Source organism: Vicia villosa, linkage group LG3 (assembly GCF_029867415.1).
Source record: "Vicia villosa cultivar HV-30 ecotype Madison, WI linkage group LG3, Vvil1.0, whole genome shotgun sequence".
NCBI classification, from domain to species: Eukaryota; Viridiplantae; Streptophyta; class Magnoliopsida; order Fabales; family Fabaceae; genus Vicia; species Vicia villosa.
In genome coordinates this window covers 204,300,638-204,316,703 of record NC_081182.1, presented here as the reverse complement: position 1 = coordinate 204,316,703, position 16,066 = coordinate 204,300,638, and the positions used below count along the sequence as shown (strand labels likewise).

General features: G+C 30.0%; 3 protein-coding genes across 3 annotated transcripts; all 3 read right to left on the bottom strand.

Annotated features, from left to right (window-relative positions):
- Positions 1-4,642: 4,642 nt before the first annotated feature.
- On the bottom strand, positions 4,643-7,008 carry LOC131593362 (vicilin-like). The gene is made up of 6 exons (XM_058865839.1): positions 6,682-7,008; positions 6,364-6,539; positions 6,103-6,183; positions 5,675-5,998; positions 5,120-5,432; positions 4,643-4,985 (listed from the first exon to the last, which is right to left on the bottom strand). Exons 1-6 carry the CDS (start codon positions 6,977-6,979, stop codon positions 4,792-4,794), a joined length of 1,386 nt encoding a protein of 461 aa, XP_058721822.1. The 5' UTR covers positions 6,980-7,008; the 3' UTR covers positions 4,643-4,791.
- A 61-nt stretch (positions 7,009-7,069) lies between these two features.
- On the bottom strand, positions 7,070-8,631 carry LOC131659757 (dynamin-related protein 3B-like). The gene is made up of 5 exons (XM_058928905.1): positions 8,623-8,631; positions 7,849-8,131; positions 7,733-7,761; positions 7,523-7,624; positions 7,070-7,321 (listed from the first exon to the last, which is right to left on the bottom strand). The coding sequence occupies exons 1-5, from the start codon at positions 8,629-8,631 to the stop codon at positions 7,070-7,072; spliced, it is 675 nt and encodes a 224-aa protein (XP_058784888.1).
- A 2,666-nt stretch (positions 8,632-11,297) lies between these two features.
- Positions 11,298-13,799, bottom strand: LOC131657172 (vicilin-like). The gene is made up of 6 exons (XM_058926650.1): positions 13,445-13,799; positions 13,121-13,296; positions 12,856-12,936; positions 12,337-12,660; positions 11,769-12,081; positions 11,298-11,630 (listed from the first exon to the last, which is right to left on the bottom strand). The coding sequence occupies exons 1-6, from the start codon at positions 13,740-13,742 to the stop codon at positions 11,437-11,439; spliced, it is 1,386 nt and encodes a 461-aa protein (XP_058782633.1). The 5' UTR covers positions 13,743-13,799; the 3' UTR covers positions 11,298-11,436.
- Positions 13,800-16,066: the final 2,267 nt, after the last annotated feature.

The following is a 16,066-nucleotide window of genomic DNA, read 5'->3' as shown; positions in this document are numbered from 1 at the left end:
AAATAAATAGATCAGACATCACTTCGGTTGGTTCAAACAACCGTGGTGAAATGTGTTATTCTGAAACATGAATTGCAATTTAACTTATCTATTCAGTTGCCATTTTTTCATTTCATCGTTGAGGAACTTTTCAATCCTAAAACATCCAGAGCAAGTTGAACCCATTTTTTCATCTTCATTAACAAAATGAAACATGCAATATCAATCTTTCGTTCTCTGGTTAACGTACAACATCGTCACTATCGTTCGTTCTTAGATTTCTCTTTTACAAATCTACGAAAATCGATATAACTATGGTTCGTTCTTGGGTTTCCCTTTTACAAAACAACAAAAATAAGTGAGAATAGGAAGAAAAAGAAAGGAGGACAAAACTCGTTTACTTATTCGTCATATTTCTATTACGTAAACCATTCATCATGCATGTACGATACATTTATGTTCTTGTTGTTGATGTTTACGTTATTGTTGTTGTTCATGTTTATGTTATTGTTGTTTTTGAACTTGAATGTTGTTGTTGAATGTTGATGTTGTTGTTGTTGAATGTTGTTGATGTTGTAAGTTCTTAAACAGTCACTTATGTTGTTGTTGAACTTATTTTGTTGTTGAATGTTGTTGATATTCAGTGCTGTTGTTGTTGAATGTTTAATGTTTGTTGTTATTGAATGTATGTTAGACAAATTGTTGTTCTTGTTGTTGTTTATATGATGTTTTACTGAATATATATAAGACACAATTGTTATCTTATTGTTTTTTATATGTTATTGTTATTGAATGTGTATTAGACACATTGTTGTTGTTGAGGAATGTGCATTAGACACATTATTGTTATTATTTGTATTTTTTTTAAGATTGGTTAAATATTTTGTTGTTGTTTTTTAACATAGATGGATTCTTCATCGAGCGACGAAACTCATCACTACAACATTTATTGCTTCTGGCAACACTCTTTATGCAACATGTGAAATTGACTGCCTAAAAAACGTTTAGACAATGATTCTTGTGGGATGAAAAGATAATTCTCGTAACACCTCACAAATGTCCTCTAAAATACTAATGGGGACAATTTTCAAGCATTGTCTAATTTCACAGAACAAGGCATTTTGTGCTCTGATCTGATTTGTAACATCGAAAACAAGGAATTTTATTTGTTTTGAGTTAATGATTTTGGATCATGTTATTTTCATTAATTCTTTCAGTTGAAGAGATTATTAAAGTTATGTTATTATTTGAAATTCCGCTGCGAGTATGTCAATAAATTAAGATGGTATGCATGTTTTGTTTTGAGAAACATCCTAAAGTGTTGATTATTCTTTTAAATTAATATTCGAGGCTTATGGTTTTACAACTATGATTTGAGTCATAGTTGGTCATGATAGAACTCAAACTTGGCAGTGTGGCTGAAGAAGGATCTATGATTCGACTCATGTACAAACTATGATTCAAATCACAAGATTACACAAAAATCTGGTTCTTATTTCCTCATTTGATTCGACTATGGGGATTGTGTGATTCGATTCACACATATATGCCCTAAAAGTGTTTTTTTACCTTTTAATATGTGAGATATGAGCAAATCCGCTTGAATTTAAAATAAGATGACTGATTATGGGAGTATCTAAGACTGGATTCAAACCTAGGAACTCAACTATAGCTGAAAGAGATACATACCATCAAAAATAGAGGCATGGTTCTCAAGATTTTTTTAATGATCTTCAATTCAATAAGAGTCTGTTTTATTAGGGGTTTTGGAAGGGAGGAAGAAAATATTCCCGAATTCACTACTATTTTTAAATTTTTGACTGGTAATAAACTGGCGCATTTTTTAAAATTTAATTAAATATATCAGATATCACTTCGGTTGATTTAAACAACCATGGTGAAATGTGTTAATCTTAAACATGAATTACAATTTAACTTATCTATTCAATTGCCATTTTTTCATTTCATCGTTGAGGAATCTTTCAACCCTAAAACATCCAGAGCAAGTTGAACCCATTTTTTCATCTTCATTAACGAAATGAAACATGCAATCACAATCTTTCGTTCTTTGTTTAACGTACAACGCTGTATCTATCGTTCGTTCTTAGATTTCCCTTTTACAAATCAACGAAAATCAATATAACTATGGTTTGTTCTTGTGTTTCCCTTTTTACAAAAAAAAAAAACTCAGAGTAGTTTGACAAAGAAGGGAGGACAAAACTCTTTTACTTATTCGTCATATTTCTATTACGTAAACTATTTATCATGCATGTACATACATTTATGTTCTTGTGCTTGATGTTTACGTTGTTGTTGTTGTTCATGTTTATGTTATTGTTGTTTTTGAATTTGAATGTTGTTGTTGAATATTGTTTGTTGTAAGTTCTTATACATTCATTTATGTTGTTGTTGAACTTATTTTGTTGTTGAATGTTGTTGATATTCAGTGTTGTTGTTGTAGTTGTTGTTGTTGTTGTTGTTATTATTGAATGTATGATAGACACATTGTTGATGTTGTTGTTGTTTATATGATGTTGTTACTGAATGTATATATGACACAATAGTCATTTTATTATTTTTTATATGTTGTTGTTGTCGAATGTGTATTAGACACATTGTTATTGTTGATGAATGTGCATTAGACACATTATTGTTATTGTTTGTATTTTTTTTTAAAGATTGGTTAAATCTTTTGTTGTTGATTTTTAACATAGATGGATTCTTCATCTAGCGACGAAACTCATCATTTATTGCTTCTGACAAAACTTTTTAATGCAACATGTGAAAATTATTGCCTAAAAAAAAGTTTAGGCAATGATTCTTGTGGGATGCAAAGATAATTCTCGTAACACCTCATAAATGTCCTCTAAAATACTCATGGGGACAATTTTAAAGCGTTGTCTAATTTCACTAATTATTTGAATTAATGATTTTGGATCATGTCATTTTTATTAATTACTTTAGTTAAAGAGATTATTGAAGTTATGTTATTATTTGAAATTCCTCTACGAGTATGTCAATAAATTGAGATGGTATGCATGTTTTATTTTGATTTGAGTAACATCCTAAAGTGTTGATTATTCTTTTAAATAATATTCGGGGTTATGGTGTTACAACTTTGATTTGAGTCATAGTTGGTCATGATTGAACTCAAACTTGACAGTGGCTGAAGAAGAATCTATAATTCGGCTCATGTACAAATTGATATTCAACTCACAAAGTACATTATTAGAATCTACTGTAAGTCATGATTCAAATCATAAGATTACACAAATATCTGGTTCTTATTGCCTCGTTTGGTTTGACTCAGGGGGTTTGTGATTCGAATCACACATCCAAAATCTCAAAAGTTCAAGTTCCAAAGATGTTTTTGAGAATTTACTTTTGACATGACTTGAATAAATCTAAATTATGGTTCTTGTTCCAAAAATTCAACTACTTGATTTAAAGTATAATATTTATACTCAAACATTAATATTTTGAATTTTGCATGCTAAAATACAGATTCAAAACTCTATCCTTAAAGATGCGCAATTGAGAATGCGACTCAAATATAAGATTAATGACCAACTAAAGCTTAAAGTACAAGTAAAAAAACCATATAGAGATCCCCTCCTTAATGTATCAGAGACATGAAACTTCAGTATGGTGGTTATGGCTTGCCTGAAGTATCGAGAGGCCATGTATTATGGTGTTTATGGTGGGGAGAGAATTAGCAAACGTTGAGGTGTGAGGCTCTATGGTGTACATAATGTTGGATAGGTTATGATATGTCCTCTATCCCATTAAGAAATAGGTCATTCTAGAGGGCTTTGGGATTGTGATGAATTAAAAAAGTCTTTAATACATAAAGTGTTTTATGGTCAAATAACATAACATTAATGCATAGGGACTATTACATTAGAAGATGATATAGTTTGAATCATCAATAAGTATATAACTTATATAATAAATTAGAAGCTGTATAATTTTTATTTGTTATTATCTTATTTTAATTTTATTGAGTTAATCTTTTTTTAAGTTTTGGATCTTTTACTTGAATATCCATTATTAGCATTATATATATGTAGTGTCTTTAACACATTCGAAGATGTCAAATAAATCAATGAAAATATTTTCTATTTTCTTAGTTAGTTTTGAGAGTCTTCTAAATTTTTTAATATTATATTTTTCTTTAATTTTAATCGTATTTTTCTTTAGATCTGATTAATACACTGATGAATGTATCTCACGGATCATAGATATGAGATATCAAGTTTTTACATTAGATTTAATGTTATTAGTGTCTTATACTTTTATTTATTTACTTTTTTAATAAACTATCGTTATATATTTTTTTTACGAAGTCTAAGCCCATACTATTATAACATTTGTCGTTTGCTCGTAATATGACAATTTTTATTGGAATACAATTTAATTTATTTTTTTTAAATTTTTTTATGTGATTTTTCTTTAGGATTTACAAAATTAACTATGGAAAAATACTAATAATGGCATATACAGGCCCATTTTTAATTGCTTTATCAAATTATAACTAAAATTATAATTTAAGGGTTTAATTGACTATTTATGGTTGATTGAATAATGCATACTCATTTTTAAAGAAAAAGATTATTCATACTCATACTAGTATATAAGAGTATTACTAAAAAAAACTTAGTAGTTAAGAGGATCATCAAAATGCTCTTTATTTATTTTTTCGTAGTATAAAAGTGGAAATATAATTATAGTTACTAGAGAACATTGTTTTATTCTTTGCTCACTATGAGCTATATATCTTGATAGCATACATGCATATTATTTGCTCATTCATTAAAAAGCATCCAAAATTGAAGATAGACGATCTCTTGTTTCATGGCTTCCTCTCTCTCTTTGCTGAGGTTGAGCATTTGCAAAGTAAGATTGTTTCTGATTTCCTAATAGTCTATCAACCTCTTGAGCTGATCCAGGGAATGCAAGAACTTTCACTGATCGATGTATCTGGCTAATCACATTGTCCTCCTCGCCTTCAAATTTTCAATCACCAGAAAAAAAGAATATCTTGATAATTTTTTCTCTTTGATTTAATAGAACCAGACTTTTAAAATACATAGATAAAATGAATATATAGAGAGAGTGAATGAGTGATAATATGATATACCTGCAAGAAAGTTCCTCTGGTTGTTCTCAGCATTGATACCAAATCCAAGCAAATTGAGATTTGAGGAAGCTCTTATGGCAACTGGATGACCTGCTGGAATTACAAAAACATCTCCTTGAGACAACTTAGCTTTGTAATTTATCACTTGTTTGTTTATCTCTTCTTCCCCTTGTTCCTCTTCTTCGTCGTCTTCTTTTCTCTGTCCTTGTTGGTTTTCATTTCTTTGACCCAAAAGTTCAAAATCTCCATTTCCTTCGTTAACTGTTACTATTACTATGGCCCTCGAATTGTAGTGTGGCAATAATAGAGATCCCTGAAATTTAATTTTTAAAGAATAATTAAATAAATATTTTTGGTATATGTTCTATACACAAAGCATGTTATTGACTATATAAAACTTAGTTACTTATAAGATGTCAACTTAATAACAAAAGTTTGACAAAATAACTTTAACATGCAAAAATCAAATCATTTAGAACAGTTAAAATTTGATCAAGTGAAATCACGGTGTGTAATATAGTTAGTTTCCTATAGTATAAAATCATTTTACCATACCTCCTTAATCTCAACAAAATTAACAAGTATATCCAAGTTCTGAAGTTGTGGATTTTTCTCTGCGGTGACTTCAAAGAATTTGCCAAACTTGTTGGAATAGATAGGATTGCGACTTCTTAAGTTAAATGGCTCAAATTCAGAGGATAAACTTTTTTTGGAGCTAGACTTTGCATTTTTACTCAATTCCTGAATTTGTCGCCTTGATAGTTTGGCTATTACATCCTCTTCTTGACTCTGCTGCCTCTTATCCCTAAGGCTTCTTCTTTGTTGTGTCTCTTTCTCGTGCCCTTCCAAAAGAACCTTCTCTATCTCTTCATAATCGGTCTATATTTTTTTACAATATATACAAAGAAAAAGTGAATATTAACATATATATAGAAAACCAAACAGATACATAAAAAGATGAAGAAGTTGTGTGTTATGTTTACATTGAAGGAAGCCTGTAGAATGTTCTTGCTGAACCCAGATAAGATGGAAGGTTGGTTTTGATTTCCAGACAATAAGAAAGACTGTTGAAAAGGACAAAAAATAATCTTAAGATCATTAGAAAATCTTTACAGTAAAATAGGTATAAATACAATCACAATTGTTGTAGTTATGTTATGGTAGAGATCCTTAAATTTTTTCATACACCAACGCGCAAATCATATTTGATATAAGAAAAGGTAAACATTAACTGACTATATTACCTGAAGTTGACCAGGTCTATTTATGGGAATGGCAAGATCTAATACTCTAAGATCTTCGTCGTCGTCTCGATTAACCAAATAAGCAACGGTGGCAGCAGGAAGTCTTATCGTGTCTCCACGCCCAAGGTTGAAGGAGTTTCTATCGTCGGGTTTCAACACTGTGAGTATAGCTCTTCCTGAAAGTTACAATTATTATATTTTAAAATTTAATTTAATTTATCCTTACAAAACAAGCATGTAAAGTAATAAATACCGTTTTTTAAAAATAAACTATGAGTGATTAGTTTTAAATATTTAACTTGATAAAAAATAAATTACCACTGAGGACAACAAGGATGAAATCGGCATCGGTTTGTTGTGGAAGAAATATGGTGTGAGGTTTGGATTTATATTCCAAAAGACGGTAGTTTTGAAGATTTTCAAATATTTTGGAACGGTTGTCAAATTTTTGGAGAAGACGGATGTGACCGTTTTCATTTTCAAAAAGAGTTTGAAACCTGTTAGACTCGAAGATAAATGGATTCTCTTGATCAGATCTAGAAGAGACACACGCTAGTAGAGCAATTCCCAGCAGCATCAAAAGTGGGAATGAAGCTTTCATTGTAATAGCAGCCATGTTGATTTGAACTAATGTTTCACTTAGCTTGTTGTGTGGATGAATAAAGTGCAGTGATATGAGAGGGTATTTATAGATATAGAAGGAAAGTTATATAATTAACATGCACCAACATTTGGCCATGCTGAACCATGCATATAGACGTGTGTGAAAATGTACAAAATTGAGGTGGCAAAATGGAAAGAGGTGGTGGAGTTTTGTTTGAATTTGATGAATCCATGTTAAGGAATAAGTAAAAGGCTTGAATGCAACTATGCTAAGGAATTTCCTTACAGGACGGCTGCGGAAAAATTTCTCTTCAGCAACAAGAGCATCTTTTATACTCCGGTTCATTTGAATATCCTAATTTTACAAAACAAGAGAAACCATATTTCAGAATAACACATTGACCTGCACGCTATTCAAGCAATTAGCATATGCATCTTTGTTTGCAAAGTGTCCTTCATATTGCATGTATATAGAAAAGAAAAAAATCTAACAGAATATATGCGATAGTTAAATTAGTCAAACAACAGATTCGTCGCAGTATGATAATATCATTACCTCCTGACTACGATTTACAACGCCAACATAGCCAAGTCGGAGGGGAATAACTTTTCCTTGTAACAGATTTCGGGCATCGGTACCTCTGTCCATGATATCCAACTTCATAGCAAAAAAATATGTGCCTAACACTGTCAGAATGACTCAACAGCATATAACAAAATCCACAAAGATATCCATATATTATAATGTTAGAAGAGTATACTGAACCTTTGTGATTACACCGATCGTTCTATTACCTGCATCATATATAAGACCATTTAAAACAAATTAAATAGATGCAAAAGAATATTGAAAGCTTTTAGTATATGGAAGCAAAAGCTTACCCTCAGGATCAGCCACTCCAGCCATCTGAAGAGCATCTGAATTAGCCAAGTCTGAATTTGCCGGTGTGACAGCTAGAATAAGACAGGAGGGCTCTTTGATGTATGACATGATCATTGTTCTGATCCGGGCTTCAATATCAGAAGGCTGATCGCCAACAGGAACCTTTGTAATACCTGGGAGATCTACAAGTGTCATGTCCAGAACATTTGGTGAAACAATCTTCAAACGAATCTGCCTGTCTGAGACGCCCTTGTTTTCTCCCGCTTCCCTATCAGTTTCAGCCTATAAAAAGATAATAATGATATGAGTCAACATTGAGATATAAAGGATCAAACAAGTACAGTCAGAACATCATTATCAAGAGTATAATATAATCACATGATATGTAGATGCAAATAAGAAAATCTGAAACTCAACTACTTTCCAAGATACAAAAAATTAAATTGATTTCAAACGGATTATGAATCTTTAACAAAGTCAATAACTACCGGTGACTATTGTAGTAATGTTGAGGGTACATTGAAAGCTGCAGTGACAAATGAGAAAACAGTATACCTCAAAGCTTATTCAACTTTTCTATTCTATTCAATTGTACTACAATTCACTAATGTCAGAAGATGGAGTCTCTAAACCATCAATTTGTTTCACTAGTGGATTGCACCTGAGTTCATCTTGCTGTCTCACGACACGAATGAATGGGGAAAATAAGTAGCTTTCTTCTCTAGATAGTATAACAGAAGCAAACAGTAGAAGCGCTACAAACGTGTGATTACTATCTTCATTTCAAAATCCTCAATCGAAATTCTACCCACAACACAAGCAACACTCCAAAAGTACACCGAGTTTGAATCTCCACCTCTCTCCAATCAAACCGTTACATTTCAAAACCCTAACCAGGGTTCCACTTTCTCCACCGATCCAATCATGGTGAATGACACTGTCACATCTACTCTTCCATCATCATCCACTCCCGTTCCTCCTCCATCATCATCCGCTCCCGTTCCTCCTGGTTCCGCCGTGATCTCGATGGTATTCCGACTTCAAGACATTTTCTCCCGCATCGGAAGACAATCCGCTATTAACCTACCTCTAGTGGCAGTTCCCGTTAGTCAGAGTAGCGGCAAGTCTAGCGTTCTCGAAGCTCTCGCCGACCGTGACTTTCTTCCACGTGGTAATGAAATATGACCTCTTGTTCTTCAGCTCGTTCGGAGTTTTGAACTGTCAGATGAATACGGCAAGTTCCTCCATTTGCTAGGGAAGAGGTTTTATGATTTCTCTGATATTCGTAGGGAAGAGGTTTTATGATCTAACTCCTAAATGTTGATTGATTTATTCTCTTTTCTTTGGCTTTCGGTTATTTGGGGCGTTGGTGTCTCTCGCTGACCTCTTAAGTCTAAACTAACCTAGTGTGTGTAGACCTTCTTAATCATTAGCTTGCTATCTCAAACCTGTATAAAACAAGAAGGTAGGTAAGGTTTTAAACTAGATGATCAGCAACTACCCACCCTCCTAACATGCACGTAACTTTGACTGAATAAATAATCTAAAGAATTAATCTTCTCCGAGGTTATGAATTAAATGACCACTGTCTACTCGTCCATCAAGATAAGTAAAAAAAACATCATACATATATGTCATGGGAAGGCATTTGAGGAGGGGCACGCCGGGTAGGCAATACTATTCAAGGTAAGAAACTACTTCAAGCAGGCTAACATACCTAAGAATTCAAATATTCCACTTCATAGATAGACCTCATTCACTGAATTGTCTCATGCTTTTTCCTATTCCTACCGCTAGATAGATTACGGGTTGAAAACATAAAAAATTATCACAGATCACATATATGGAAAATATGAGATTGACACTGAAAACAGAAAATACCTAAATTGTTAAATAGTTTCATAAATTTGCCCAATGTGTTACATGTTCTTTCTAAAACAAGATTTCATGTGTTAAAGAAAAATATTCATGTATTTACTAGTTCAAGCATTTACTATTTCATTAAAAAATAGTGTTAACTCACCAGTTCTCGGGGAAAAGGGGTCATGGTAATCCAGAGTTCGGCCGGAAGGTAAGTTAAGTCTAACCAATAATAGTTTCACCCAGAATACGAACTCGGGTTCTTTGAACTTAAGTGGAGCTCATTAACCACTTGAATCCAATAACTTGGTTTTACTACTTCAACTACTTGGTTTTACTACTTTTGACATGACTTGAATAAATCTTAATGATGGTTCTTGTTCCAAAAATTTAACTACTTGATTTAAAGTATAATATTCATACTCAAACATTAATATTTTGAATTATGCATCCAAAAATACTGATTCAAAACTCTATCCTTAAAAATGCGCAATTGAGAATGCGACTCCATTATAAGATTAAAGATAAAATAAAGCTTAAGGTACAAGTAAAAAACCATATAGAGGACCCCTCTCTTAATGTATCAGAGACATGAAACTTCATTATGGTGGTTAGGGCTTGCCTGAAGTATCGAGAGGCCATGTATTGTGGTGTTTATGGTGGGGAAAGAATTAGCTCACGTGAGGTGAGAGGCTCTATGGTGTCGTAATGTTGGATAAGTTATGATATGTCATTTATCCCATTAAGGAATAGGTCGTTAGAGAGGGTTTGGGACTGTGATGAAATAAAAAAGTCTTTAGTAGTACATAAAGTGTTTTATGGTCAAATAAGATAAGATTAATGCATAGGGACTGTGACGTTAGAAGATGATATATTTTGAATTATCAGTTAGTAAACAACTTAGATAATAAATTAGAATTATAATTTTTATTAGTTATTGTCTTATTTTAATTTTATTGAGTTAATCTTTTTTTAGTTTTGGATCTTTCACTTTACTATCCATTATTAGCATTATATATATGTAGTGTCTTTGATACATTCGAAGATGTCAAATAAATCAATGAAAATACTTTCCATTTTCTTAGTTAGTTTTGATAGTCTTCAAAAAAATTTAATATTATATTTTTCTTTAGTTTTAATAGTAGTTTTCTTTAGATCCTATTAATACACTGATGAATGAATGTATCTCACAGATCATAGATATGAGATATCAATTTCTTACATTGTTATTAGTGTCTTATACTTTTATTTATTGACTTTTTTAATAAACAATCGTTATATAATTTTGTTATGAAGTCTAAGCCCATACTATTATAACAATTGTCGTTTGCTGGTAGTATGACAATTTTTGTTGGAATACGATTTAAATTTTTTAAATTTTCCTATGTGATTTTTCTTTAGGATTTACAAAATTAATTATGGAAAAATACTAATAGTGGCATATACAAGGCCCATTTTTAATTGCATTATCAAATTATAACTAAAATTTTAATTTAAGAGTTTAATTAACTATTTATGGTTGATTGAATAATACATACTCATACTAGTATAAAAGAGTATTACTAAAAAAGCATAGTAGTTAAGAGGATCATCAAAATACTCTTTATTTATTATTCATAGGAAAAAACTGGAAATACAAATATAGTTACCAGAGAATATTGTTTTATTCTTTGCTCACTATGAGCTATATATCTTGATAGCATACATGCATATTATTTGCTCATTTATTAAAAAGCCTCCAAAATTGAAGATAGACGATCTCTTGTTTCATGGCTTCCTCTCTCTCTTTGCTGAGGTTGAACATTTGCAAAGTAAGATTGTTTCTGATTTCCTAATAGTCTATCAACCTCTTCAGCTGATCCAGGGAATGCAAGATCTTTCACTGATTGATGTATCTGGCTAATCACATTGTCCTCCTCGCCTTCAAATTTTCAATCACCAGAAAAAATGAATATCTTGATTATTTTTTCTCTTTGATTTAATAGAACCAGACTTTTAAAATACATACATAAAATGAATATATAGAGAGAGTGAATGAGTGATAATATGATATATATACCTGCAAGAAAGTTCCTCTGGTTGTTCTCAGCATTGATACCAAATCCAAGCAGATTGAGATTTGAGGAAGCTCTTATGGCAACTGGATGACCTGCTGGAATTACAAAAACATCTCCTTGAGACAACTTAGCTTTGTAATTTATCACTTGTTTGTTTATCTCTTCTTCCCCTTGTTCCTCTTCTTTGTCGTCTTCTTTTCTCTGTCCTTGTTGGTTTTCATTTCTTTGACCCACAAGTTCAAAATCTCCATTTCCTTCGTTAACTATTACTATTACTATGGCCCTCGAATTGTAGTGTGGCAATAATAGAGATCCCTGGAATTTAATTTTTAAAGAAAATTAAATAAATATTTTTGGTATATGCAATAATAAATATTTAGAAAATTAAATATTTTTGGTAGTGTGGAAACAATAGAGATCCCTGGAATTAAATAATTTATTAACAAAAGTTTTACAATATAACTTTAACATGCAAAAATCAAATCATTTAGAACAATTAAAATTTGGTCAAGTGAAATCTCGGTGTGTAATATAGTTAGTTTCCTATAGTATAAAATCATTTTACCATACCTCCTTAATCTCAACAGAATTAACAAGTATATCCAAGTTCTGAAGTTGTGGATTTTTCTCTGGAGTGACTTCAAAGAATTTGCCAAACTTGTTGGAATAGATAGGATTGCTACTTCTTAAGTTAAATGGTTTAAATTCAGAGGATAAACTTCTTTTGGAGCTAGACTTTGCATTTTTACTCAATTCCTGAATTTGTCGCCTTGATAATTTGGCTATTACATCCTCTTCTTGACTCTGCTGCCTCTTATCCCTAAGGCTTCTTCTTTGTTGTGTCTCTTTCTCGTGCCCTTCCAAAAGAACCTTCTCTATCTCTTCATAATCGGTCTATATTTTTTTACAATATATACAAAGAAAAAGTGAATATTAACACATATATATATATATATATATATATATATATATATATATATATATATATATATATATATATATATATATATATATATATATATATATATATATATATAGAAAACCAAACAGATACATAAAGAATGAAGAAATTGTGTGTGTTATGTTTACATTGAAGGAAGCCTGTAGAATGTTCTTGCTGAACCCAGATAAGATGGAAGGTTGGTTTTGATTTCCAGACAATAAGAAAGACTGTTGAAAAGGACAAAAAATAATGTTAAGATCATTAGAAAATCTTTACAGTAAAATAGGTATAAATACAATCGCAATTGTTGTAGTTATGTTATGGTAGAGATCCCTAAAAATTTTCTTACAACAACGCGCAAACCATATTTGATATAAGAAAAGATAAACATTAACTGACTATATATATTACCTGAAGATGGCCAGGTCTATTTAAGGGAATCGCAAGATCTAATACTCTAAGATCTTCGTCGTCGTCTCGGTTAACCAAATAAGCAACGGTGCCAGCAGGAAGTTTTATTGTGTCTCCACGTTCAAGGTTGAAGGAGTTTCTATCGTCGGGTTTCAACACTGTGAGTATAGCTCTTCCTGAAAGTTACAATTAACATTATATTTTAAAATTGAATGTAATTTATCCTTACAAAACAAACATGTAAAGTAATAAATACCGTTTTTTAAAATAAATAAACTATGTGTGATTAGTTTTAAATATTTAACTTGATAAATAATAAATTACCACTTAGGACAACAAGGATGAAATCGGCATCGGTTTGTTGTGGAAGAAATATGGTGTGAGGTTTGGACTTATATTCCAAAAGACGGTAGTTTTGAAGATTTTCAAATATTTTGGAACGCTGGTCAAACTTCTGGAGAACACGGATGTGACCGTTTTCATTTTCAAAAAGAGTTTGAAACCTGTTAGACTCGAAGATAAATGGATTCTCTTGATCAGGTCTAGAAGAGACACACGCTAGTAAAGCAATTCCCAGCAGCATCAAAAATGGAAATGAAGCTTTCATTGTAATAGCAGCCATGTTGATTTGAACTAATGTTTCACTTAGCTTGTTGTGTGGATGAATAAAGTGCAGTGATATGAGAGGGTATTTATAGATATAGAAGGAAAGTTATATAATTAACATGCACCAACATTTGGCCATGCTGAACCATGCATATAGACGTGTGTGAAAATGTACAAAATTGAGGTGGCAAAATGAAAAGAGGTGGTGGAGTTTTGTTTGAATTTGATGAATCTGGACATTCTTATGGAAAAGGAGGATAATTAATGAAATGACTAGACAGTGTTAACAATTGATTCTTCACACAAATTCTTTTTCAGGAGAATTTCTCTAATGATAATAAAGTAATATAGATCACATCTGCTGCACACTTATGTGTTATTATTGAGTTGGAATTTCTTCATGTTGAGTTAATAAAAATTATCTTTTTTCTAAGTTTTCTTAAATAAATAAAAGTTTAAGTAGTTTCTTCAAAAGTTGTGCTTAGAGAGCTTCTAGTTTTAAGCTTCTAGTAATTTTAACTAGAAAATTACCCGTGATGCCGCACGGGTATATTTATTTGATATTATTATATATATATATATATATATATATATATATATATATATATATATATATATATATATATATATATATATATATATATATATATATATATATATATATATATATATATGTTTAGATATTTATAATATTAAATGATAAATATAATTGTATAAAGAATGATGATATTCATGTATTTGCATAGGTTAGAATAATTTTGTATGATGGTTTTATACTCAAATGTATATTAAAAGCAATATTTATAAAAAAAAGTTGCATGAATTTAACTAATCGTGTCCCGTTACAAATTTATATATTATGATATAAATTTTATTTAAATAAATATGTAGATATTTTATTGATAGTGTCCGGTGAGAAAAATAAAAATTTTGACATTTGAAAATAAGAAATTTGTGTCTCAAGTAAAAGCAATTGCTAAATAAAAAATGTATTTTGGTGTTAGTTTTCAGTGAGAAAATAAAAATATTGACATTTGAAAATATTTTTTTAATAATTATGAATAATTTTGACATTTGAAAATAATATTTTTAATGATTATGTTAATTCAATTTATTAATTAATTTATGTTTAAAAAATAAAAAAGAAAAGAAAAGACAATTTAGTCCTTTTTGCTTTGTAAATTGTTGAAACAAAAAGGATAGTTTGGGTAGAATGGTAGACTTCTTTTTTAATGGCTTGATAGTAGATTTGATAGGTATTTTGTTGATAATGTCCCGTAAAAAAAATAAAATTTTGACATTTGGAAATAAGAATTTTGTGTCTCAAATAAAGACAATGGTTAATTAAAATAAAAAAGGTATTTTGTTGATAGTGGTCTGTCAGTAAATAGACATTTGAAAATAACTTTTTAAATAATTATAAATATTTTTTTAATGACCATAAAATAATTATGTTTTTGATTGAGTAAATTTTTGCGTGTTCCTCTTCGTTCTATTAAAAAAGATTTAATTTATTAATTTATTTATGTTTAGAAAAAGAAAAAAGAAAAAAGAAAATTGAGGGAGAAAAAAATTAAAATGAAAATTATAAAGTGTGTAGAGTGTTTAATAGAGAGAGTGGAAGATATAATTAATTTAATTTGAAAAAGGTGGGAAAATATAATTTGAAATGAGAAAGTGATTTTGTATTGTCAAGTGTCAACACTTTAATGAATAAAAAGTGTGATTATATTGATCTTTATGTAAATACTCTTATACCCTTTTTGCTTTGTAAATTTTAAAAGAGTGAAGGGCATTTTGGGTAGAATGGTGGCAACTTTCATTAATAGCTAGATAGTTGATTGAAGAGAGCATTAGTTTATAGAAAAAACATTTTATAAAAATAATTTAAATTTGAAGCTATTTCTAATAGATTTTCATAAAAGTCATTTTTGAATACAACTTTTTAAAAAAATTATGATTTTGACTAAATTTTGATATTCAATAATGTATGTTTATGTTATAGGATGTTAAAATTAGTGTTTCATTTTAGAAAAAAAAATATAAACAAAATTTGTAATATTTTAAAAAAAAAATTTAAAAAAATCTATTTTTAAAATTAAAAAGAAAAAATCAATTTTTTTTTCAAATTGAAACAAACAGACTCTTAGAGAACTTCCAGTTTTAAGCTTCTAGCAATTTTAAAGAGAGCATATAGTTTTAAGCTTCTAGTATTTTTATATTTGTGTAATATATTTTAAGTGAGACTTTCTCGTAATTATTAAGAAAATTATTTTTTAATGGCTTTTAAAAAAATATATAATCTCTATTTTATTCACCGTTGTTTTAAATTTTATTTTT